The sequence below is a fragment of the Danio rerio genome, chromosome 21 (assembly GCF_049306965.1).
Source record: "Danio rerio strain Tuebingen ecotype United States chromosome 21, GRCz12tu, whole genome shotgun sequence".
NCBI lineage: Eukaryota > Metazoa > Chordata > Actinopteri > Cypriniformes > Danionidae > Danio > Danio rerio.
In genome coordinates this window covers 32,707,673-32,735,609 of record NC_133196.1, presented here as the reverse complement: position 1 = coordinate 32,735,609, position 27,937 = coordinate 32,707,673, and the positions used below count along the sequence as shown (strand labels likewise).

Here is a 27,937-nt window from a genome sequence, read left to right as displayed (position 1 = left end):
CATCAACATCATTCAGATCTGCTCCTCTCAGGCCGCTGGGGGAGCAACACCGCACGGGACGGCTAAAAAAGTCAAACGGGTTAACTTGGATACGCACGCGGCGGTGTTTTGATAGAAAAAAAACGACCCAACTGCTCACCGATTTGACTTTGTGTTTCCCGGGAAGCATTTACTTGATATGGGATTTGTTTCGAGAAGTACACACGCGTGCAGTTGAAGGATTTAACTCCAGTATGCGGCAGTTCTGAAACAAAGAGCTCTGGAGCGCCCTTGTCTCAGTGGTAAGACGCGCTGTCGCTTTTATGTGGATCTTTAAACCAGTTACTACTATGTAATGTTTGTTTTTCTGTTTCTAATGCTTTAGTTTTGGATGATTATCATGTTTTTCTTGAAACTCTTTGCTTTATTCGTTCACAACATGCATGTGATCTGGGTATCGCTCGTGGTGTGCCGCAGGGGTGGATGTACGACGCCGGTCACTTTCATTTCATACACGTTTTGTTTGTGTTGTAGTTTATAAAGTAACATTAGAATTGCTTAAATGTGTTACTGGGCCATTGTTTTATGTTATCAGTTGAGTGTTCCACTAATAATGAAGACAAAGTCGTGATTTTTCGTGTTGAAGAACTGCTTGAACTTTGTCGGACGCTTTAAAGCTCAGTAAATTTAGAAATGATTTTGTCCACTTATCTTGTTTGGTTTCCCTTTAAGAGCTGTGACATTTTCCCGTCAAACAGGCCTTAAATAGAAGTGCTGTTGTAGAAGTATCTAAACTGAACAAGATTTGCTGCTTTCTCTCTTTCACACTCGTATTTGTGTTTTAAGGATTGGGGGCCTTTCTGGATGGGAAAGATGGAATCGGAGGGCCAGTGGTGGAAAACCCAGCTCGCAGCGGACATCCATCAGGCATTGCGAATTAAGGTGAGTTGTAGTAAACTGACGTGTTTGTCCACCAAATCTGGGTTATATTCTTTATACAGGTTTTGGTTGTGACAAATTGAATCAGTGTTGGTTTGACTTGTTCAAGCTGTGATAGGGACGTGTGAAATGTCACACGGCCCTTAGAAAACATCCCTTGATTGTGGTTTTATGATGGTTCTTGGCTAACACATCATCTAGTATGGGCTGTTTCTGATGGTATGATAACATGGATAAAATATCACAGTTTTGTGATTAATGCTCTAAAATAAGTTATTTTTTATATGGCTTAGTAAAAAAACAACAATTCATTTTAGGAAACATTTAAGATATTTTAGAGCAGTAAGCATGGCTTGCTTTAAACTTTGTTAAACATGGTTATTGTCCCATGCCTAGTCTACATTCATATTCAAAACAATGTTTATTGTGTTATTGAACATCAGTTACTGTCCAAGAACCTAAAGCAAATTATATGCCCTTTTTGGCACAACCCATTTGTAGTTTAGTTTTACTTTATTCTTTTTTATTAATTTTGCTTTAAACGTACTCTCATATATGTTAAAATCATTTAATAATATAGTCTTTTATATTAAATTAGTGTTTTACCTGGATGCAAATTATATTGACAACTGATTTATTTATATATAAATGTTTTTATTACAGCGTTTTAGACATTTCTGCAGCAGTTCATTTAAATATGTTGAAGCTTCAAAGCTTCATTAAGCTAAACGGCAATTTCCTTAAATTTTCTTTCACGTTCAACTGTCAAAATATTCATTTATTCATTTTCTTTTCGGCTTAGTCCCTTTATTAATCTGGGGTCGCCACAGCGGAATGAACTGCCAACTTATCCAGCATATGTTTTACGCAGCGGATGCCCTTCCAGCTGCAACATCCTTACACTCTCATTCACACATACACTACAGACAATTTTAGCTTACCCAATTCTCCTGACTTGTGGGAGAAATTGGAGCACCTGGAGGAAACCCATTCAAACATGGGGAGAACATACAAACGCCACACCGATACGCCAACTGACCCAGCTGAGGCTTGAATCAGCGACCTTCTTGCTGTGAGGCGAACGTGCTACCCACTGCGCCACCATGCAGCTATATATATATATATATATATATATATATATATATATATATATATATATATATATATATATGCTTATTCTGACCTGTACTAATCGTATTATTTTATACTAATTGGTATTAATGATATCAAATATAAAGATTTAAAATGTCAATATATTGGTATTTTGGATGGTAATCTATTACAACATAGTAGGGCTGCACGATACAGGAAAAATTACACATGACAATTTTTTTCTTCTGCGATGTATATTGCGATATGAATACAATTTCACTAGATGAATTGAATAAATGTTTAAGTTTAGATTGACTGGGAAGATTGCATAAAATATAATTCAAGTGTAATTTTTACAGCACTAGAGCACAATAAGTCTTGTATAATAAGCATAATATTTTTATTTATGAACACAATAATCGACAGGCGTAGATATTTAATAAAGAAAAATAAGCTAATTAAATATACAGCATTTTACTGTTTTGTGAAACCTTGAAATGCATTCGGATATACAGTAAATGAATAATCAAATGTGAAATAATACAGCATAGTCTTTGTCATATAAACAATTCCATAAAATAAATCATTATTAATTTTTCAAAGTTACAAACGGTACATTTACATAAGCCTGAATGCTTTTAAAACCCTCACACTGTCACAGGCCCCTCAAAAAACGTGCAAAATGGTAAATCTTAATCCATATTTATAAATTATAAATATAAAAACATTGCGTATACTTGCGATGTGACTTGCAAATGATCACATTGCGATATCGATGCCAAAATGATATATTGTGCAGCCCTACTACGTAGTGTGTGCTTTTATAATAAAAATGTGAACAGTTATACGTTTTTGCTAAGTGTATGTCATTATTGCTACATTTGCTTTTTGAGTGTGTGTGTGTGTGTGTGTGTGTGTGTGTGTGTGTGTGTGTGTGTGTGTGTGTGTGTGTGTGTGTGTGTGTGTGCGCGTGCGTGCGTGTGTGTGTGCGCGCGTGTGTGTGCGTGCGTGTTGGAACACTAGGAAGTATATTGCTAAACCATGTGAACTTTTGTTTCCTTACCGTTGAGTATATTGCACCCATCAGATGGTGAGGTTTAAGTGCATTTATTTAGTGCGGTCCGTTGTCCTTTTATTGTCTGTCCTGTTTATGGCAGGCTGTGCTCACATCCGGTTTGGAATGTGAAGTGCTCTGTTTGTCTGTGTGTGTTTGCACTTGAGTTTGTCTGTTAGTTTGAGATTACTGGACTAAACAATCCTGCTGGCTTTGCTTAGTGTGTGCCAAGGAAAGACAAAATGATGTATGTGATTTGAAAGCAGCTTAAAAATGTATATTAGAGCACTAAATGAAATCCTGCGATTATGTAGGACTATAGATTTTAGTGTGGTTCAGCTGTTTGGGGAAATATTTAGAGTCTGAAGGTTTGGTGTTGGTGGATTTTGTTTGGACGACAATCTCCCTCTCTGTTTGCTTATAGATAATAATGTGCAGAAATGTTGGAGATTGTTCTTCACACAAATAAGCTGTGGTTTGATTTTATGCTGCATGTGGGAGCTTTACCTCCTACTACTTCAACGCTGAAAGTCTTTGCAGTTAATTGTAATCTTTGAGGAGGTTAATTAGCAGCCTTGCTCATGTTTTTATAATCACTTTTTAGATATTTCTTCTGCAATTTAGTTAAATATTCACTAAGCTGAATGGCAGTTTCTTAATATTTTCTTCCACGCTCAACTGTCAATTTCCATTTTAGCCATGCGCAACCCATAAAAGCATGAAACCACCAAAAGTGGTGCAGATTTAGTTTTAGTTCCTCTAAATTTGTCTTACTGAAATCTTCTCCTGAAAATGATTTGCATCAAGATATGCAGTTGACAAACTGATCGGCCATTCAGAAACAGCAGCAGCTGTAGGCCTGTCTAAATTGCGGGCAGGCCCCACAAAAGGGCTCGTTGAGAGGGTCAAATCGCAGCCCCTCACCCCACAGGGGACAGATGGCAGTGAGACACGATGGCTCGGCCTGTAAACGAACCAGTGCTTTCCTGAACAGCCACTATAAAGCAGTATGCTCGGCTTATGGGACTGTCTGGAAAGAGTTTGACAATTTAGCCGCTTATTAAGTGTGACTGAAGTGTTTTTTTGAGGGTTTGTTTGAGGAGTTGTAGTACTTTCTATGCAGTTGTTATTAGTTGTAATTGTCAAGATTTCCTTGATTACAAAGTAAAAATTGGAGTCTGTTTGAGTATTTATGTATGTACATGTGTAGGTATACAGTAGTCAACATTTGAAGTGGATCAAAACCTTTTATCAAAGTTGCCCTAAAACTATTTGAACAACTCCCATTTTTCAAAACTCCCAGAATTTTGATGAGCTTTTTTGATCCACTTTAAGTGTTGACTTCATCTGTGTACGTAAGATATGTAGAAATGTGAATACATACAATGTCTTTAATGAAATCTTTTCTGGTTATGCAAAATAATCATAAAAAATTGTTAAATGTTTTAAGGTAAGCATTTTATACTATCAGTTTACTGTATTAGCATGCTGATTACAGAGCTGGTTTTACTGTCAAAGTGCGCAAAAAAAATCGCCTTAGTTTAATCGCGCAGCCATAAATAAACTCAATTAATTTATAAATTAACAAAGTAAATACTAAATTAGCCTCAACTTATATTCAATTGATTTTGTAATGTGTTTGGCATTATTTTTGATCAACTTACTGAATTCTTACTAAATTAAAATGTTATTTTATTGTAGTCTTCCATGGTAAACTGTTTAAACAGCATAAATAAATTTTCTCTTTAGGAGCTGAAGTTGCCTACGTACCAAGCCCATTCGCCACAGATTGGAATGCGGCGGTACTTTGCTGACCTGCTCGCTGTTCTCAGTAACCGGTACCAGCTGTGCCCTACGGCGCGTCACCTGGCCGTCTACCTGCTGGACCTCTTCATGGATCACTATGATGTAGCCGTGCGGCAACTGTACGTCATCGCCCTCTCCTGCCTCCTGCTGGCCAGTAAGTTAAAGAGTCTTACACTGCTTCACCCTGTGGTGCGAGGTATGTTTCAGGACACAATCCAGGACACATGATCTAGGCAGGGGCGAACCATATATGGTTAATGACGAATCAGTCTTATTTTATTTTTTTATTTTTTTGTCTAAAGACGACTAACTCTTTAGGAGCATTTTCGCCACCTACTGTATTTCACTAATATGGTGATCGAGACTTTCCATGCTACGATTGGCTTTCATTAGACTGTGAACAGTTTAGGGTTTCCCATTTTAGTCATTATAATATCGTAATGATCATTTTAACAGCGGTGCACTTTTGGTACTCAAATTATGTAAATAAAAATAATTAGTTGAAACACTAATGACTATTTAATCAAATAAATTCTATTCATTCGCTGAAGTAAAATATTAATATAGTGTTATGCATTTATTAATTGTGAAACGATTTTATTACATATAAAGATGTATTATAGCCTATACATATTAATTTGCTATTATTTTTTTATTGTTATGAATCCATTATAACCTGTCCAACTTAGATTTATACATATTTCTGAGAATTGTTTTAGCAATCGAGTATCTACTTAATTGACTCTAAAACTGTTCAGTCTGTTAAATTGTATGACGATCGGAAACAATGTTCCCCATTCACCTGTCTTGATCGGCATATTTGTGAAATAGTATACAGTATTGTTTATTGTGTAAAATATTTATTAACAGGGAAGACATTATAAACATTAACATCTGTCATAATCAAATATATAGTTTGCCCCTGCTTGGATCGTGTGGGCTGGATTGTGTGTCCTGAAAGTGTGTGGGTCTACGGGTCTGCAGCTGGATATTATTGTATTGTGCTGGGGTTTGATGCGCTTTGGATGGCAGGTACCTGATGTAAATCTGATTTAAAATGATGATCTATTAATTGTTGCCAGAACATTTAATCAATATAGCTTATTGATGGTTAATTAAGCATGAACGCTATTAATTTGTGTAGTTTGAGGCATGTGAGGAGCAGATGCGAGGGAATAAATAAATAGGAAATTTGTGTTCTGTGTAAAAATCACATGTTGTGTTTGTATACGGCATTATCAAATTCAGGGCTCACAAAATCTGTTAGCCCGAAGTCCTGGGCTATTGTTTTTTATTTTATTTTATTTTATTTTATTATTATTTTTTATTTTTTCAGTTTTGTTTTTTGGGGCTATTAAGAGATTTTGGTAGCCCGATTGACAAAACAATAGCCCAGAGTTGGCATGGGACGATAACCATTTTCAAGTTATACTGCAGTTAGGAAAAGTCAAGGTTTTAAAACCGCCAATATTGTCTGCTATACTGTCCCTGAGATATGTCATCACCTTAGAATTATAAGGTTCTGTCTGACTTTGTCAAAATTGAGTTTAATGACATTCACATTATGGGATGTTTTTTTTGCATAAGTGGTTTACATTTTAAGACTTTTTATTTAAGAAAGCTAATGTTACACACATACTGTTTGCTATGGAATGCAAAAACTTTGAAGCTCAATATCTCAAAATCATTCAGAATGCAGATAAAACCTCATCATTCCAAGGTCACGATGTGTAAGATTTTTTATTTATTTATGATGAAATATTTTTTATTTAGATTTGTTTTTAGGACAGCAGTATCTCCAGCAGAAATGCATATCCAATGATGCTGTTTTAAATTGTTTAGAAATCTATAAAGACCGCAGAAGTCAATGATTGACTTGAATTATTTAGCCTGACATATTTACTGCTACAAAATATTTTAAACGTTTCTCAAAATAAAATGTTTTGTGTTCAAATGGGAAAAAGTTGTTGTTTTTTACTTAGACATATAAAAAGAATATATGTTAGAGCAGTAATCACAATACAATGAAACTGTGATATTTTAATCCAAGGTTATCATACTGTCAGAATCTTGACTGGCCTATGCCTAGCCCCAAGACTTCAGGCTACCAGATTTTGCGACCCCTGAAATTGCTAATTGTTAAAAATGAATTAGCATGTAATTTAGAGGAATGAGTAACATTAGCTCATGAACATGTACAAATATTGAAATTTAATCCATCTGAGATACTTATATTATGATTTGGCTATCAACCAAATAAGCTTTTACAAATAAATGACATTTATGAGTAAACACTGGCCTTTTCGCATTCTCCAGACTGTATTATGCACAATATCCTGTGCATGTCTGGAAAGAAAATAACATACAGTACAGTGACTGAAAAACTTATGTTTGTTCATGTGGACACACATGCACCAGTTTCTGGTGTGTACATTTGAGATGACACTATTGATGCATTGTGTAGTAATCATGACATTTTAGTCAATGGCTGCATTTTAAAATATCAGTTTTTTAATATTTTTTGCTAATAATTCCAATCGTTAAAATGTGTAAAAAAAAAAATAAAAATAAATACATAGGAAACTTTGCATTTTGAGTGGCATTTGCACATCATGTCATGCCGGTTGCAATAAACTCATCTTGTTAGGGCTGGGCTGATAAACGGTTTTATATTGAATCACGCTAAAATTTATGTCAATGACAATGATAAGCTCTGGACTTTTTTTTTTACTTTATTTTGATCTAAGAGCCAGTCACAGCGGAAGTGTGCAACAATGTGAATCTATAAGTGCGTTGATATTGGAGAAGCACTGAATTTTTAGCCACCGAAAATGTAACAGCCAAAAATAAGTTATGGCCTTTAATGGACCCTCTAATTTTTGTGGCTTCATTGTTGGCGTACTCTTTTAAATCTGGAAGCATTAACAACTGGTATCGAAATGTATATCGTTATCGTTCAATATTAAAATTATTATCGAGATTCCATTTATACCATATTGCCCCGTCCTACATCATGTATTCTAAAGGTTAATATCAAATCTTTTAATTGATTGATAAATTACACCAGTGGGTCATGGGAAGTTATGAAAGCTGACGTCCTTGATCTGAACTGAAGAAACTTAGTATCTATAAATGCTCATGTTAAGCTGAGTGAGCGTGTGTTTCACTCTGGGTTTGCTGGCTGCTGTATTGTGCATCGTGACAGCTGTGTGCATAAGAGGCCGTGGCCTCCGCTGGCCTCAAGACCCCTTATTCAGTCTCCAAGGCAACCCATCCAACGTGCAGATCTGAAAGTGCAGAGCAACGTACAGCTGCTTTGGCATGTTGCAAACCCCATCACAGTCTGAAGCACATGTCTGCTTCTGAGCTTTTTCTCTTATATACGAGATTATATGAGAACATAGAGCTTAATGGAGAAGTCACAATTGAATTCAAATGACTTCTTTCCTTTTAATCAAGTTTTGGATTTGATGTACTCCTGTATTTGCTTCTAGTTACTTTGTCTAATTGACTGCAAGAAACTGCAATGTATTGAAGAAAAATGTCTGCATCAAAGTCTTAAATTATATTGCGCTTCTCACAGTTTTGCAGTTGAATTCAAATAGTTTTTTTGGTTTTAATCAAGTTTTGGACTTGATATACTCCTTTATTTGCTTCCAGTTAGCCATACTTTGTCTAATTGACTACGAGAGGCTGTTATGCTTTGAAGAAAAATGAAGTCCCAGTCTTAAATTATATTGTGCTTCTCACAGTTTTGTAAACTCCATAATTCTAAAATGGGTGCAATATAGGCTGATGGCAGCCATTAAACAAGACTTTCAGTCTGTTTTTATAAAAGTATTCCAGAGGTGAATCTTATATTTACAAGCAAGTTAGTTAAAAATATCTTTCCTAAATTCAAGAAAAAAAAAATTAAGCAAAAAATGATATTAAATGTTGTGCTTTTTGCTAATGTTTTTGCATTTTAAAACAAAAAATCAAACCAAATGTCACTGAGATGTGACTTTCATATATTGATATTATGACAGCTTTAGGGTTGCACAATATTTTGTTTCAGCATCGATATGCATACGTTAATCGCAGGATCTGCAATGTCAAACCAGTATTATAGTTTTTTTTTTGAGGAGGATTTGAGGAGTTGTTGCAACGTTTAGCCATAAAGTTACCAAAATATATATTATATATTATATAATATATATTATTTATGTCAGTTTTTATCATTTATGTCCATTTAAAATATTCATGCATAAGAAATAATGATTCTAACTTGAAGAAAGTATTGTATTTTGGTGTGTGTATGTGTGTGTGTGTGTATATATATATATATATATATATATATATATATATATATATATATATATATATATATATATATATATATATATATATATATATATATTATTTATTATGAAGACTGTAGTGTTATTTTGCATTTGACTATTAAATTTATGTATCATTCTGAATATTGCTAGACTTCCAGAAAATCATAAAGCGCTGTATATTTCATTTGTACAGTGCCTTTGCTCTACTGTATTTCTGAATGTTTGTGATTGGTCTATTATATTTTATGTAGGTGCAGTCTCTTATGAACTCGCCCCAATGAACAGAAAATCAAGAATTCTTCTCAAATAGAGCTATTCATTTCATCTTGTGAAATTATATATTCAGTATTTCAGTATATTGTATAAAAAAATATCGCAATGCCAGTTGTTTTCAATATCGTGCAGCCCTAATAGCTGTTCTCCACTTAAAATGGTAAATATTCTAGAGATTGTTTTAAAATGTCCTCATTTAGTACGATAGCAGACAATTGAAAAATGATTTAGTGTGTTTGTTGGTAATAGAGACAAGCAAACTTCATATTTGGTATTTAAGGACACTAGACCTAATCATATCATCATAAGGGCCTAAGCACTTCTTTTGATTTTAATTCTGTTTTTTTTACTGGATTGTGTTTTTCACTGCACTGGTTATACAGTTAATTTCTGTCTGTTTTCATTTTTGCAAGCATTGGTGGTTTGATACATGAAGCATACTTTGAAAGACTATGCGTTCAACATGTATTTGTGGATATATTTTAATCACACAAGCGCTTTTCAGTAGTTTGTTGTTCTTGTTTAGTTACTGGTTCTTTTCTTTCTGTGAAGCAGCAGCTCAGTTTATTGTTGACACCATGTGGACAAACAAAGTTTTTTTTTCTTTCTGTCGAACACAAAACAAGATATTCTGAAGAATATTAAAATAGCAGCTTCCAAAAAGTGATTTTGTTCAGTCGCAGGGTAGGAAACTTGAAAACAGTAAGGACGCAAAGATTTTTTATTTTCGTTTACTCTATTGTTCTTGATGTTTTCAGATTGATAAAACTGGATTGGTTAAGCAAAGTGGTAGGGATCTATATTTTTATTCATTTGACTTTTTTGTGTGTTTTTTTTACCTGATTGTTCTTAATGTGTTTTAGATTGATAAAACTATACTAGTTAAACAAAATTATAGTGTCATATTTTTTAATTAGACTTTTTTTGTTTACTTTGTTCAAATGCATCATTTTATGCAACAGTAAAACACAGCTGTTCAGTTTCAGAAGTTGTAGTTCTATTTTAATTTTTACTGAAATGACATGAAGCATGTTGATTATAACAATTTTAAAATATCGTGTACCATATTACATATACCATGCATTTGTACTAAAATGATAAAGATCCTACTCAATGCATGTTTCGTAATATAATTTCTCTCTCTGTTTAGCATATTTTATTAGACTCATAAAGTTGTGCTGTTAATGTATGTAGAATGCTTTTTATGAACCCTTTTAAAGACGTTTTGTCAAATTTTGCCAAAAGTTGCCATTCTAATCAATGTAAAAGGGTTCATGTAATAAAATCAGCATTTTTGTTTGTCTATGTGAATGTTTTTGTATTTATTATAGTTATTATAGTGTTATTCTTATTAGTTTTTGCTATGAAGATATTGGTTTGATATATCATTTCAGCATTGGTATAATGTGCACATCTGCAGTAGTCACATTACAGGATATGCAATGTTGAGCGAGTTATAGTTTATCAGGAGCTGCACAATTGTATTTTATTACTATATTCATATAGATTTAATGATTTATGCAAAAAAAAAATTGCAATATTTGTCTTGTCCAGTTTAAATATCTACTAGCAAAAACAAGATTATTTTACTTACCCCACTGACAGATCATTTTATTTGTTTTAAGAAACTCTTAATTTTGACTGAGGTTGTTAACAAAACATTTTTCGTTGTCAAATCAAGGATTTTTGCATTGCATTTATTTAATTTCTGTATGTGAATACTGTTAGACTCCTCAGAAAACCGTCAAATAGAGCTATTCAAACTTTCTTGTAAAACCGTATTCATATTGCAGTTTATCACAGATAAATAAAATATCGCAATTCAGATTTTTCCAATATCCCTACAATGAAGCTGACATGGCATTAGGGCTGGGAGTCGATGTCAAAAATAATTAAATCCTTGATTTCTTGAATCCTTGAATCAAAAATCAAAACAGAAATCGCTAAATACGGAAAACTGCCAATTTACAACTTTTTTTCACAAACCTGAAGTCTACTTGTGAGCTTTAGGCAGCAGAAGGAGAGATGTGTTCTTATGTAGATGCAGGAGAGTCGCCTGATGTCTCCAGTAGATTTATAGAGCAGGAAACAAGGAAGTCTGACTCATAATATATCAGTGTGCTGCAATGTAATGCTGGTGTTATCAGCTGTGGCACGTCTGCTTGCACACAAACAAAACGCCGCTGATAAGATACTGGGGGTGACTTGTGTCGCCATGTGTTGCTGTTTTTCACAGATTAAAATCTGGAGCCTTGATCGGCCAAAACAACTGCTTTTATAATGACAACTAATAGAGATTGCTTTCCGCATCTGCGTCCGTCTTTAAATGACCTGAATAATCTAAAGGTTGTGTTTAAATGGCAAATCTCTGCTCTTGTTTGGGGGGAAGGGTTGTTTTTTTTCGCTGGTTGGCAATTGGCAGTGTTTAGGCATTAATTAATTGCTTTCGACTGAATGAATAATAGCTTCGCTCATGTTCCCTGTTAAAATATCCCTCCCTTTCCCCAAGTCATTGATTCAGGCGGCTGCGGCCATTGTTGAGATTCTTTAAGAGTCGCCTGCAGTCAATGTGTGTGGGGAAGGGCTGGACTTAAAGCTAAAAAGCATAGCAAAGTTTCCATTCAGACCAAGATTTATTATGACAAACGGCGGGGAGCTGCACTATTGCATAAAACATCCTGCCTTGGGATTTTTCATATAGAAAATCCTGTTTTAATATTGATTTAGGGCTGTGGAAAGATTCATTGTTCAGTTCTAAGCTTTTTTTTCCCTACATTTAAATGTTAGAAGCAACACAAATGTATTTTGTGCTTGTTCAAAAAGGATTGTAGATATGATTTAATCCCCTAGATATTGCCAACACTGTTCCCATTATTTGCGAACGTAAATTCAAGAAATGAATCTCATGAGCTGCTATGAGAATTTTGTCTGTGACAATAGAAACATCGTATGCACATCATCAAATTGGGCATCTTCAAGTTAAGCTGTCAAAATAAAGGTTTATTTTAAATATTATGATTTTAGGTTATATGCACAGCTAGTGTTTCTTCCCATACCGAAAAACTTCCGGTGATCGGTCAGCGTGACTTTTTTTTCAATTTTATATGGTTCCTTTTATTGCATCAATGTTGTAATGTAATTAAAATATAATCAGTTAAATGGTCTTCAGCATTCATTTAGTTGTTGAAGCAAAAACTGAGATTAAAAAGGTTGTTTACATGCACTCGGCCGTCAGGATCAGCAGGCGAGCGCAGAAACACCATTGAAAATACTGGAGTAAAATAAACTGTCAGATTTTAAAGACATGGCAAGGGAAAGTATAATTCAATGCAGTGATTCTTGTACAATCTGAGACCCACTTTATATCGTATATCAATCAGGCAGCGGAGATCGTCGATTTTTAAAGAAAACAGACCTTAAACTCTCCAATTTTGTAATTACATACAGTTCACCGAAAGCGCTTGACCCGGGTTACTGCAAAATTAAAAGTCCTTCTGCATACTTCTGCATATACCCTATTACAGGATTTAGTTGTGACCAATATGTTACTATTGTTGACTAGACTTTACTTTAGAACTTACTAAATTATAATAAAAATAATAATCTCTACAATTAAGATTACACCGTTGTTCTTTATTTTTATTAGGATGAAAACATTTAAGAAAAAACTGTTAATCTTCATGGGGTACCTTTTTTAAAATTCCCTTTGTTTTATTGGTAATCTTAATTACTAAAATGTATTATATTTGTTTAATTCAGAAGATACCTTAGGTTTTTGACTAATTAAAAGCTGCGCCTTTATAAAAAAAATAAAAAATTTTGTTTTCAATGATGCAAAATACTAAATGATAGGAAAATGGTTGATAATTAATTATATCATATCATATTTTATTACATTCATATTTTGGCTATATTAGTCTCCATTCACAGTAAATACTTTAAATGCAACCATAACGGAAAAGTAATTTGAATAAGAAACATTGTGATATTCACTATAAACTATATTTATAATAAACATCAAGCCTAGCAGAAGTCAAACTGAAACTTGAAACACTTTACAAATACTATAATTAAAAACTGAAATCTCAGCATAAAAGCTAATTGCATGTATATTTCTACTTTTAATAGTATCTAATAAAAACTGCCAGAAACATTGCTGGCTTTCTGAAGCTTATTTGCGCTGGTTTTAGATTTTTATAAGCTAATTTAATTTGAAGCCAGACTGTACCCTCATATTAGCTCCGCATTAATGCAGGATGATCGTCTGAAAGGCTGAGTTGGCAGAAATAGTCAAAAACATTATCGTCTCGAAATTAGACCTGAGAGTCTTGATGAATTTTTTCTGTTTTAGGGCTGTTTTAATATTTTAGCTTCAGCTGAGGTCAGCTTAAAATATCAAAACTGAGGAAATGAAGCGAGACTCTCGGGTCTAATTTTGAGACGATAACGTTTGGGGATGAATGATGGCTAAATGCAGCTTGTGGATATGCATGGACAAACGCTTGAGCTTGATGTTATCAGCACAATTAGCCCCCCCACACCCACCGCGCTCATTCTTTCAGCCCAAAACTTTGGTGTAGGAGGAGGAGTAGGCCAGATATCAGCCTCATTTCCTTTCTGCAGATGGGCTGATGGGGGGTTTGTTATGAGAACCGCTGTGTGAGGTGTGTTGTGAAACTCATCTTTGTTAATAAAGCAGGTTGATGTACAAATCATTTTGGATTATTCACTATTAAAAATAAAGATTCCAATATAATGCCATAGACAAACCTTTTAGTCATCAGTTCTAAGAAAGTATTTTACAGTACTCCTAAAAAAACCTCAAATGTCTCCGTCAATGTTTTTAAACAATTTTATTTCAAAGACACACGAGTAACAATTTTACATCGGTCACATCCATAACAGAGAGGTGTCACATCCATATAGTGAAGCTTTTTCCTCGTAAATGCAAAAATGTCAAATAAAAAAAAAAATCTGTCATGTTTGTTCTAGTGAGCCAACTCTTGTCCTTTTGATTAACATCGTTTCTTTTGGGTTGTGAAGTTTAATTCACAGAATTTCTACAAAGCATGTTGAATGCTGCAAACTCATACTTTTTTGTTCACATCCCTAACGCATGCTTATGTTCCTCATGTAAAATACAAAACATGTTTACAGATTGATCTATTTCTGATCCTGTAATGCTGTGGTTAGTTGTTCTGGAAAATAAAAACAGATGTTTAAATATAATACTAACATATACTTTCTATGTGAATTTATATTTTAAGTTTTTCCTGCAATTGTCACATCCATAATGCTGGAATTGCTCTAATGCAACCTGTATATTAGTATACTGTGTTTTAGTATTGAAATTTAATGATTCAGCTTCAGAAATCCAGAATTTGCCCCATACATGAGAACATTTGTCCTATTTTGACTCCTATGCAATCATAAACTGTGGAAAAAAGACTTTTAAGACCAAGCAGAATCTGATGTAAGTGTAAATACAGAAAACATTTTACGAGTAACTTTTATTCTAAATCTTGGACCTTATTCTTGAAAGAAAAAATGATCAATGAAAAGCACCAAAAGCAGCCCATATTAAAGTTAATTTGAAAACTTTTATTGTTATCCATGAAATTTACTTCATTTACTTTTTAGGCTAGAAAAAACGTGAAGCTCTACATTATTAATATTGTGTTTTAAAGGTTTTTTTTTTTCGTATTCAAATAGCCAAATTCTGACTGATGAAAGCTAAATGTGTTGAATGTGCTGTCCAGATAAAATGTGCTGGTCAAATAAATGACAATAGGCTGCAATTTTTTTTCTACTGCTGTTTTTAATGATGTAATAAATTAGTATTTTAAAATAATTTTTTTTTCCCCTGTGTTTCTTGATTCTAATTCTTTAGAAAATGTTTGGTACATCAAAATTGTGGTTTTGATCACAGTCCAATAAGCTAATCCAGCTGTAAATAATGCTTAAAATGTCACTAAATGAACCCCTTAACAGCACTGCCAGAAAATGTTGAATTAAATTCATTAAAGGTCGATAATGTAGCCTTTGCAACTTTACTAGCTATACGACTTATTCTTATGAATTGTAAGTCAGCAGCTGCCCTTTCCTATCAGCAATGGATTTTTGATTTTTTTACATGCTCTTCGAATGGAAAAGATTCGGTTTGCAATAAAACAAAGACAACTATATATCTTAATTGTCTCTTTTTCTTTCTTTTCTTTGTATTATTTAATTATTTATTTATTTATTCTTTTGTTTGCTTTTTATTATTAATATTATTATTATGTTATGTGTGTGTGTTGTATTTTACCTTTTATTTCTATACGTATTTAGTGTATAATTATGCTTTCCTAATAATTTCTTGCTTGGTGAATTGTATCAGTGCGTATATCGATATGTATATGATGTATATCAATATTATGTACATTTTATTGTCTGACCTAAGATGAACCTAATAATAAAAAATGTCACTAAATGGATTGTTTAAACCTTATAATTGCATAAAAATGAGGTGAATAACTGCAAAAAAACAGCTTTTTGAGAAAAACGAACCACCCCTTTAACCAGGCTGCCTATGGGCCTGCAATGTTAATTCATTTTATAAAAATATTGAAAACTATGTATACTTTTTGCATGTGCTGTCAATTAAAGTACTTTAAATGAAATTGCATTGAGCAAAAAAAGGATTCTAGCAGGTCACTAATCTGCCAAAAAGTTTAAATTGTTTTATCTCTAATTAAAATGATGTACTTTTAATTATGTGGGTTTGATTAGTGTATGTGATGCATCAAGCATTTATATTTATATACTGTTTTGGTGTTTTGCTGCACAAAAAAAAAAAAAAAAAACATCAAAATGAATGTTTCTGTTGATTGACTTATCCCATACTATATTAATGTAATGATAAAATCTGCTTGGCGTTTATTATATGGAATAATAATCATATTATAGTGTCCATCAAGGCTAGTAAAGAAATATGTCCATGAAAATAGTCATTTCAATAATATTCTGCAGTATAAGAAGTCATTATTATGCTCTTATCATTTTGAAATTGACATTTTTGTCTTCTATGGACCAACGTTTTAAAAATGGACACACACGAGTTCAAAATAAAAAACATTTAATCCTCTAAAGAACCTATTTAGGATTCATGGTGGATTGAAAAGCTTCTATTTATGCTAGCATTTTTTAACAGAGACATCATTGCTAATAAATAATCCTCATTTTAAAGTGCTATTGGTGTATTCTTTGCATTTTGGAGCTGTGCTTAAAACAAAATGGGATGAAACCCAAAACTCCCTATCTGCAAGTGTTGAAATAATGGCGTATCTGTCCTGTATGCATCTGCAGCAAACGGTGTAGAGTAGCATGTCAAATGCAGGCTGGTCTTTTTCCTCAGAAGCGGGAGGGAGGGCTGAGGATTTGAGGACCCTGGAGGGGCATGTTTGAACTGAAACACTCAGCAGGGTTTCTGATATTCAGATTAGTGTGACAGATGCCCCCCTGAGGTCTGATGCTAATGAAGAATTTGTATACCCCAGATAATTAAGAAAAGGCATGGCGCAGTGGCTTTTGTGTCAGCCGGGCATTTCTGACTGCGAAGGTCCACCAGTGTTTCTGAATCTACAGCAACATAATACAGAAAGTCATTTCTTTTGTGTTTGATTTGCGTGTTTGAATTTAATGGGATAAAAAGGCAAGACGTGTCTATTGCTCTTTTTAAATACGCTTTGAGATCATTCAGCGTTGTCTGATAGAAGAACAAAGGACTCGCGTGTTTTGGGTTTGCAGTCAAGACAGTTAAATCGGTTTGAAGTCGTTTTTGCAATAGCATTTATGACAAATGTCTCATTTCTGTGTCTGCAACTCAAATTAATTTTACCAAATTAATTTTTTATACTTTAAAAACATTAAGAGCAATAGTGACACTTTTATGAAAATAGAATTTTAAAATATGGATGAAATGTTCCATCATTCAGTGTTACACAATATAAAATGTGAAAAGGTTTATGTGTGCTTATTATTAATTATTATTATTATTATTAATTATAAATTTAGTAATCATGCTGAATTATATTTAGTTTTGAATTAAAATTTGCTGAGAAATTTGTAAAACCTATTGATTTGAATGTTTGTGGCAGTATAAAGACTTAAAATCAAAAGTCATATGTATTGTGGGGTGCACTGTGATCCTTCAATGCTCAATTAATGATTCACAGTCACTGTCTATACAGGACCGCTTATTCTAAAGATGTACATTTACATCTGCTTTTATTCATCAAGTATGGTAAAGAATCAAACACATCAATTCTGTCTCATAAAACCTGATAGTGATCATTGAGGTGTACATTTCATCATTTAATATGATGGAGACGTGACGTGTGTTTATGGCATTGGTTTATTGAGAGTCTGAAGGAATGAAGGTGTGACCTTGGTTTCTCTTTAGTTTTAACTGCGTCTCCTCCTCAAACGTCAGTGGTCCGAGGGCCGCTCTGAGCGCTCTAGCAAGAGCCGCAGAAGTCAGAGGTCATGGGGCCCTTATTGTTGGAGCATTAGACAGCGGGGGAGGCAATACGAGGGAGTCTTGGACTTTAGGGAAAAGATATTAACACCTTGCACCTAGACTCAGGAAGGGAAAAGCCAGAGAAGAAAGGAATTCAGCGGAGAAGGTCTAATTCACCATGAGGCAGCTGCGCTCTCTCATTACAGGAATTCACAACATGCCTCACCTTAATGATGTCAATGCTGATCCTTTTAGAGGAAACTGAAGTATGTGAGGGCAGCACAGAGATGCATTGTTCTTAATCAAGAATGTCTCAGATCTTGATGATATCTGGTAATTATGGGCTTTATTTAAGAAGGAGAAGTCTATATCTGTTATTGACCCAGTTTACTTTGTGAAATCGAAGAATGAATTAGTGTGATGTTATTTTTTAATAAAAAATTAGGCTCAAACGATGCTTGAAATAGCTTGTCGAAGTAAACTATCCATTGGTCTGTGGTAATTATGAAATGGGTTTTTTTTTTTTTTTTGAAGTGGATATCTACGCCAGTGGTTTACTTTGTTCTATACATCGAGGCCAGATGTTCACAAAAGCACTAAAAAGTAGAGATGCACGATATGGACATTTTGGCCAATACTGATATGTGTATATATAATACCGATGAGCAATACATTTACATCTATAATTAGAAGTCTTGATATGCTTTTCTATTCTAACCAATCAATCACTAATTTTGAGTTAGTCAAACAGCTGATAACCGATATAATTAGTGATAAATAGAAATCTTGATATACATTTTTAGAAAAAAAAATTATATTGCGATATTTTACTTTTCTGTGATAAATATTGCGATATACAAATAGTTTGAATAGCTTTATTTGACAATATTCAGTTATAGAAACTGAATGATCACAATTGCAAAAAAAACAGATTTTTTGTTTGCTTTGTCTTGTTTCTTGTTTTTTTGTTTCTATATAAAAATTCTTGTACTTCAAGTAAAAAATAATGTTTTGTTTTCAGAAAAAAATAAGTTTTTTTTTTTTTAAATCTTCTTTTCGCTCGCTTTGAAATGCAGATATTTGGACTAGAAACAAGACAAAAGTTTTAAGTAAAAAAACTACTTTTTTTTTTTTAGTCATGAATCATATAAATAATTAAATACAATTAATCTTTGCTACACTTCCAAACATCATCCGTTTTTTTTATTTTGTGTGTGTGTGTGTGTGTCCAAACTCTCTTAAAATGCTCATTCCAAGGTCTTAAAAACACATGCAAATGATAAGCTTTCACTCTATTATGGGTAAACTTAGCAGTGACTGTACAAATCAGATGTGTATTGTAGCTTCTGGTCAACTATAATTCAGACTCAACATTGCGGATCTTGTGATGTGACTGTTGCCGATGCGCACGTTGCGATATCATTGCTGAAACTATATATTGTGCAGCCCTATTTATACTAAACACCAATTGCGAAATTAAAAAATGAGTCAATAACTTAAAAAAAATACTTTTTATGGATTAAGTCATTAACACTTTACATTTGGAAGCCAATAACTGATATTACTAAGCTGATAATTAGAAATCTTGGGAAAAGAATACTAAGCTATTCAAACTCCAGTTGTGTGTTAGTTAAACCCTGGGATATTATAATGATCCATGTGGACATTTTCCCCGATATTGATAAGTCTTTGGCAACCTGTATATGCTTATAAATACATACTTTTTTATTGGTCTACCTTCTAATAGTGCTGCTTGAGTATTTCAAATTTATTTTTACCACAAAATGAAGTCTAAAACAATCTGGTGTGATGTAATATGATTTTTTTTTTTGGCAGATACCGAAACACTTTACATTTGGAAGCCGATAACTGAAACTATTAAGCCAATAAATGAAAATCTTGTTAAACAATTCTAAGCTAGTCAAACACCAGTTGTGTGTTGGTTAAACCCTAGAATATTGTGATGCATTCAAGTAAAAATATTGCTTTATTGATAAGCCTTTGTATTTGGCAACCTATGTATGCTGATAAATAATTTTTTTTTTTTTTTTGATGGTAACAGTGCTGCTTGCTTGGGTATTTAAAATGTCTTCTTTACTGCTAAATCAATCAGATGTGATGTCTAAAATAAAAGTATGATAATTCACAGGCCATTAATTCATATTTTAAGTCATTAACAAAGCATGTAAAATAATACCAATCTAATGCTTATTGCGCAGGTAAGTTTGAGGAGAAGGAAGACCGTGTGCCCAAACTGGAGCAGCTGAACACGTTAGGCTTCATGTGCAGTCTGAACCTCACGCTCAACAAGCGGGACCTCATCAAAATGGAGCTGCTGCTGCTGGAGACGTTCGGCTGGAACCTGTGCATGCCCACACCTGCCCACTTCATCGACTACTACCTCCATGCTGCTGTCCAGGAGGGAGACCTGCACAACGGCTGGCCCCTCTCCTCGCTGTCCAAGACCAAAGCCTTCATGGACAAGTACACGCACTACTTCCTCGAGGTTTCCTTGCAAGGTAAATCAAATCTTTTTAGTTTAATTTAATCTAAAAGAGTAAAAAAAAAAAGAAAATCAGTAGTAATCAGCATACACACACAATACTATTTCTTTATAAAAGTCAGCAATATTATGAACACTTTCCAAATGTTTCTATTTTGGTGTATTTTAAAATGTAATTTATTCCCATGACATTCATTCATTCATTCATTTTCTTGTCGGCTTAGTCCTTTTATTAATCTCGGGTCGCCACAGCGGAATGAACCGCCAACTTATCCAGCAAGTTTTTACGCAGCGGATGCCCTTCCAGCCGCAACCCATCTCTGGGAAACATCCACACATACACACACACACACAATCATACACTACGGACAATTTAGCTTACCCAATTCGCCTGTACCGCATGTCTTTGGACTGTGGGGGAAACCGGAGCACCTGGAGGAAACCCACACAAACGCAGGTAGAACATGCAAACTCCATTCAGAAACGCCAACTGAGCCGAGGAGCGAACCAGTGACCTTCTTGCTGTGAGGCGAACGTGCTACCCACTGCGCCACTGCGTCGCCTCCTATGACATAAAAGCTGAATTTTCAGCATCATTACTCCAGTCTTCCTTCAGAAATCATTTTAATATGATTTGTTGCTTAAGAAAAGGCTAAAACAAGCTAAAAATGTTTATGATGTTTGATTATTTCAGTATATTTTGATGAGTAGAAAATGTAAAAAGTAGCATGGATTTGAAATTAATATCTTTCTTAGTTTTAATGTCTGAACTGTCCCTTTAAATCATTTAATTAATTGAATGTAATTATTAGCTTATTAAATTTAAATTATTAGCTTATTCCATTTGAAATATTATTAATATTGTTAATATACATTTTCTTATATACGTTTTAAAAATTGCTATTGTAAATAGCTTTTTTCAAGTGCTATAAAATTATTTGGTGGAAGAATTTCATCAATTATGAGGTTTCCTGTATTTTTAGTTGATTTATCTATATGCTTAAGTACAGGGCTCAACAATAAGGATTGCCTGATGGCACTTGGGACAGTAGACAGGATCGTGCTGCCTTTTCTCTAAAGTTTAATTTGGCTGCGACTGTTTGTCAGTTGCGTGCAAATACAGTCTTGGTGTGTTTTCACACTTAGATGTTTGTTTCGGAAACGGTCTCGTTTGCCCAGTTAGTGTGGTTCGTTTGGCATACGTGAATCACGCTCCGGTCCACGCCACATCATTCCGCCTGAAATTACCTGAATGTGGTGGTCTCGGCTTGGTTGAAACAAACTGGAGTGGATCGATTTATAGTGAGAAAGTAAAACGATCCAACAAACTATAGTTAACGAACCAGGCTATATCACAGTGTATTATGGTTGTGTAATTGCCATTTATATGGCTATAAGATGAGAGAACCATGAGTAGGGCAGGGTGTCTTTCTTACCAGCAAATATGTTTCATTTCGAATATGAAAGTGAAAGCATGCTGAAATATTACGGAGAGAATTGACCGAAGTTACTATCTGATCAGTTTGTCTCGGTTCGTCTGTTTATTCTCTACTCTTTATTTATATATATATAAATATATATATATATATATATATATATATATATATATATATATATACAGGGCTCGAAATTAACTTTTTTTACTTGGTACCACCGGTGCTCCCAACTTCAAAAATTTAGCAGCACCAGAAAAAATTTAGGAGCACCCACCAAAAATGAATGAGCACTGCTGCAAATTGTATTTTAATGGATTTATTGTATTTTAAAACAACATCAATTAGGACTAACAAAAACCAGAAAGAATTATCTAACTAATGCTGAGATGACCATGATATTTGTGTGCAATAATTCCAAAATGTGTATGTCTAATAATTATAGAATATTAATGATGATGGAAATGACAATAATAGTAACAATGAATTACATTTCTCATCATCATGCTGCCTTGAATGCAAGTTATCTGCTATAAAAAGTCTGTTACTTTATGAAAAATAAATGTATAGTTTGCATCAAACAAAAATGAAGCATTGCAGTAAGAAATATTTATTTTGTACTGCTAAACAGCATATATATGCATGTCAGTTTAATAAATAATATTTCTGCTACAAAACAAACAAAAGATTATAATAAATAATTAAATTTAAGGCTGAAAGGTGCAAAGCAGTCATCAGTAACTAAAAAAAAAATATACACCTCAAGAAAGAATAGGCAAAAGAAAGTAAGTAAAGTCTCACTTCTATCACTCTTTAAAAGTTTTGGTTTCAGTTTGTGTCAATTTAAATGTCTGAGCTGATTTTCATTTTTCTGTGTTTGTGGAAAAGCAGGCGAGTCAGCCGACCCAATTTATGAGCAGGTTGAGCACCGGCGCAATACCGCTGTTTGTTATGAGATGCAGTTTTCAGTGTAAACTTAGTAAAGGCGAGCTTCTTTGGCGAAGATATGTAGAGTATTTGATTTGACTTTTAGCGTACATTTGCGCTGAACACGCAGTGAATGCAACGCATCGAGATTCGGGCGCTTTCTCCGAAAAGCACGTACTCGATTGATCTCAGCTGGCGGATCAATATTCACCACGTGTCATGATCGCTCTTATCTGCGCCTCAACTTTAGGTGGGGTTTGCACTTTGCAAACCTGTGTGCTTTAAGTTTTCACTCTTCAGCCGTTTGCATTTCCCGTGGTCATAAAAGCTCCCTCCCTGTCATCTAACAGCGGAAGGCCTTGAGTGATTGACAGCTAATATGAACCAATATAGCGGCAGGGAAGAGCAATTCAGCACGTTTTTAGAAAAAATCAAAACAGGTCGCACTAATGCGCCCAAATATATTATGAGATCGCATCGATTAATTTTCGGGCGCATATGCGACCAAAATGGTCGCAATTTCGAGCCCTGATATATATATATATATATATATATATATATATATATATATATATATATATATATATATATATATATATATATATATATATATATATATATATATATATATATATGGTTGTTATTTTTATTTTTTATTTATTTATTTTTTAAGTTTAGTTGCATCACAATTGTAGTTTTTTTAATTGTCAGTTAAAGAACAGTAATTCTGAATTATGTTTGGTTTTGACACAGTATTTAAAATATGTGGCTAGGAAAAAGCTATTAACTTCTTTTTTGTGGAGCCAGTGAAAATTTTGGCATGGCAAGTAAAAATCTGAACCACTGGCTCAATAGAGCCAGTAGAAAAATCCTTAACGTTGAAATCTGCATATGCTCAAGTATGGATGAGATCATTAATTTGTCACGTGTGTATATCAGTTTCTAATCAATAGGCATATTGATACTGCGACCATTTCATAGTTAAGCTTAATGCCTCTTGTGCCCCATTATAAAATCTCTGAGGGTATAATGTAGCATATTTGTATGTGTGTGTGTGTCTTTGTTATAGATCATGCCTTCCTGAGCTTCAGGCCTTCTCAGGTGGCAGCTGCTTGCATTGCTGCGTCCAGAATCTGCCTGCAGATCTCCCCCAGCTGGACCACTGTCCTCCACCTGCTCACGGGCTACTCCTGGGATCATCTGACGCAGTGCATCCAGCTCATGTTACTGTAAGAGCAAACCGCAGAATATGCTCGCGTTGGTGTGTGCCCAGAAGCAAACCTTACACGCTTCACTTCACCTTGCTCTTTTGTCTTCCCTTACAGTGCTCACGACAACGACGTAAAAGAAGCCAACAAATCCAAATCTTCCCCTTCAGCCGGCCAGAGCCTCCAGCCGCAAGCTCACGTCCCCCCGAGCACTGCCGCCCCCTCTCTGCACAGGCAGCCCACCTCCAGCTCCCAGCAGCTGCTCCTCCAGGCCAGCAGCTACCCGCAGCTCTCCCAGCACTCGCCGGCATTATCCCAGCTGCACATGCTGGCCGACTGCCAGGCCCTGGGACCGGTGGGCTCTCGGGAATATCTGCAGCCCCATCAAGCCGGCTTGCTTTCAGCCTCAATGCCGGCTAGCTCGTTTGCATCATTCCCCAGTTTGGCATCAGGGTTGCGAGGCTTGCCTCTCCAGGGTCCTCTCTCTATGCAAGTTAGCATGGCACCCGAGCGCCACTGCCTCGGTTTGACTTACGGGAGCGGTTACTTAAGTTCACACCACAGCTTCACAGCCAGTTGCTTCGACAGGTGACGCCAGGAGCGGGAGGACAAACTTAACCTGGGGCTGCCACCGTCCTCCAACCTCTCCGCCTCAGCTGTCTCAGAGGGGCTTCGTCCAGGACGCCGACGAAGACTTTCTAAACAGAAGAACAACAGTCGAGTGGATCCCACTGAAGTGATAGTATTAACTTAACTGACATTTGAACTTGGTTTTGATGCTTCCTTTTGGGGTTTTTAATGAACTCTGGGGTTGTCTATTTTTTAAGACTATTTAGCCAAGTGAGGACCTTCTTCCAGTGCTGTGCCACAAATTGGACTGTTACTGCTTTTCCACAAGAGCTGGAGCCCATGCTCTGGCAGAGGCTGCGCTTATCCTGGTTCCCAATTGAAACCTTGCTGCTCTTGAATGAGGGAACATGTGAGGTCAGTCGGGGAGAGTGGGTTTTGCACCCTTTTAGTGGCCAAACAATGTGATTTTAATAGAACACTAGCATATATAGGGTTCCTTTAACTCGTATTCGAAGTCCACTAGAGTTAAACAGTTGAGGATCAAACCATTATTTTCAATCTATTCAGCCAATCTCTGGGTCTGGTGGGAACACATTTAGCTTGGCATAAGTCATGGACTCAGATAAATTATTAGCATCTGGCTTAATTTCCAAAAAAGAGTTTCAAAAAGTGTCCCATTTAAAGCAGGGCTATTCTTTAGTCAAATTGCATACCAAGACTGAAGTTGCAAGTCATAAGTTTATTGTGTCTAATGCAGCCATGGTATTGCAACAAATTTCCTAGATCAGGGGTGTCCTGGAGGGCCAGTGTCCTGCATATTTTAGTTCCAACCCCAATTAAACACCTAAACTAGCTAATCAAGCTCTTTTTAGGTATACTAGAAAAAACAGGGAGGTCTTTTGAAGGAAGTTGGAGCTAAACTATCCTGGACACTGGCCCTCCAAGACCAAGTTTGGACACCCCTGCCCTAGATGATTAAACCCGAGAGTATAATTTCTAGGCTACCTAGAAAATAGCTGATGGTCTAATCTTAATTAGTTATGCTGAGCTAAGCTAAAAGTGCTCCCGTCAGACCCAGAGATCAGCTGAATGGATACAGAAATGGTTAAACTAAGCCTTCAAGCGTGCGAGCTGAACCCTCTCTCCACCTTGAGACATCTTAGGTTCTCATTTTGTGGCCAGTGATCCTGCTCCCAGATTGGCCCCAGAACCATTATTTCTCTCAAACAAGGGAACTTGTTATGGTGAGAGGGGGGTTTGCTTCCCCTGTTGGTGCCTGTGATGTTAGGATAGTGGGTTTCTCTCTACTTTAATTTAAAAAGCAAGTCGTTTCAGAGCAAAGAATTGAAGCTCGCTCTCCGCATATTGAAGTCACTAGTTTCCTTTGTTTGAAGGCCTCTTGAAACAAAACTCTGAGCCGCAAACATTGGTTCTGGACAGCTCTCCTGAAACCTTACTGTTCTCAAACAAGGACATCTGTGATGTCAGTTGATGAAAAATCCGTTTTACTTTCTGTAAGTGGAAGCCCAAGTTGGTTCTGGGTGAGGAAGCTGAATATACTCTCCATCTACCTGAGATTTCAGTTAGATTTCAGGGGCCAGTCTAGAACAAGGGTCTTAAACTATTAGAATTTGCACAGCCTGGTTTCAATTTGGACACCGGTCCAGAACTGGTGGAAAAGCGGCATCAATTGACCTCAACAAAAGAGAAAAGATTATTTGAGAATCTTTTTTTTTAGCGTTCAGCCTTAAGAAATCATGAAGATCCGCATTCCATCCCACCAGCATTTTACAACAAGTCCTTGAAGTTTCACACTGGATTTGCTGTAGGGTCCTTTAATGCTGCTGCCTTTTAAATGAACTGATGGCTTTATGACCAAGAATCCTGTCTCCCTTCTGGTCTTGTTTACAGTGACATGCCACATATCAGGGATGTACAGATGTCTTTACTATGTTCACACAACATACCATTGAACCAGCTGATGTTTGTATGAAGTCGCTCCTTTTGTTTTTGTCTTCACGTCTTGCCGCATCGGTTCAAAACCGATTTGCTGTCTGTAGAGAAGGTCGACGTTATGCTGAGGTTTCATTTCCCGCAGGCAGATGGAGGGAGAAGCCCCGGGGGACTGAGGCATCTGTGCGCCCCTCCTTTCCATGCTTTACTAGTTCCTCCTCCCCACAGGGAAAAGTAGCCATGATCGCTCTGCTAGGTTCGGCCGTGTGCTACGAAGATGAATTCATCATGCCGTACCTCTTCCCATCAAACACTGTGGCTCGTAAAGAATACCTCACTCTCACACTGTCATTCACATTTACCTCCAAGGTCATGCTAGTAACTAGTTTAGCCTCACTGCTATGTGGTTGCACCATTCCCACGTGCTTGTAGCGTCATACCTATAGTTCCAGATTCAAGTCCCGTTTTCTCATTTCCGTTAATCAAACAGGATATTTTTAAGCAACATTCAGTCCAAAATATTTTATTATTGTAAACTAAAGATAAGATTTAACCAAACAAGCTTACTTTCCTTTTCTTATTGTCCTTATTTTCAGAAGGTTCTTAGACTACACAATTAATTCTTTTGTTGACTGGCCTTAAGACCAAAGTGTCTGCTTTACGTCCTGCTGAATGACAAGCTTTTTTTCAACCACTTTACTGGGCTTTGGATCAAAATCTTTCTCCTATAGTCCTGAACTTTGAACTACCTCAATGTACTGCCATTTATGTGCTGTTTCTGCAGGGCTCGTCGTCATACGTTTGGTCAGATCTTTCAAGTGCTTCTTTGTATTTTTTGATCCAGAACTTAGTTTCCTTTGTGTCCAGAGTTTTGTATAGGTAGAGAACTGTGTTCACTGTAACAGACACGCACTGTTTGATATTTCAAGTCTCTTTCTTGTTGAAGCCTCTGTGTGTGCAATATGTAATCATTAGTTGTTACTTTTTCATTTTGTACCACTACTTTTTTATAACCTAGTTATTAGTTGTTGTTTTTTTGTTTGTTTGGTTTGTTTCAGCATTCTATTACTGCTTACAGGCAGTGATTATTTTTCAACCAAGAAAATGTTGCACATTGCAACCAATGTCTCCTGAATCTCTGGACCTTAATAGACTAGAGAACATTGTTCTGCTCATTCAGTGATCTAATGGGTTTATTTAAAAGCCTGTGCTGGGCAGGGAATGAAATAGCAGGTGTAAATTGGATGAAGACCTCAGAAATAAAATGGAAAAAAGGACAAATGCCTGTGTTTGGTTTATGTGTGAATCGTGCATCTTGAATAGACATCGGATTTGCATGGCTCTGGGCGAGTTGTTTCATATGAATGTCTGGACTCAT

At 35.4% G+C, this 27,937-nt stretch overlaps 1 protein-coding gene across 1 annotated transcript; it reads left to right on the top strand.

Annotated features, from left to right (window-relative positions):
• Positions 1 to 30: 30 nt before the first annotated feature.
• Positions 31 to 27,836, top strand: ccnjl (cyclin J-like). The gene is made up of 6 exons (NM_001309845.1): positions 31 to 281; positions 826 to 921; positions 4,814 to 5,024; positions 20,185 to 20,484; positions 23,898 to 24,057; positions 24,154 to 27,836. Exons 2-6 carry the CDS (start codon positions 844 to 846, stop codon positions 24,626 to 24,628), a joined length of 1,224 nt encoding a protein of 407 aa, NP_001296774.1. The 5' UTR covers positions 31 to 281; positions 826 to 843; the 3' UTR covers positions 24,629 to 27,836.
• The last annotated feature ends 101 nt before the right edge of the window (positions 27,837 to 27,937 follow it).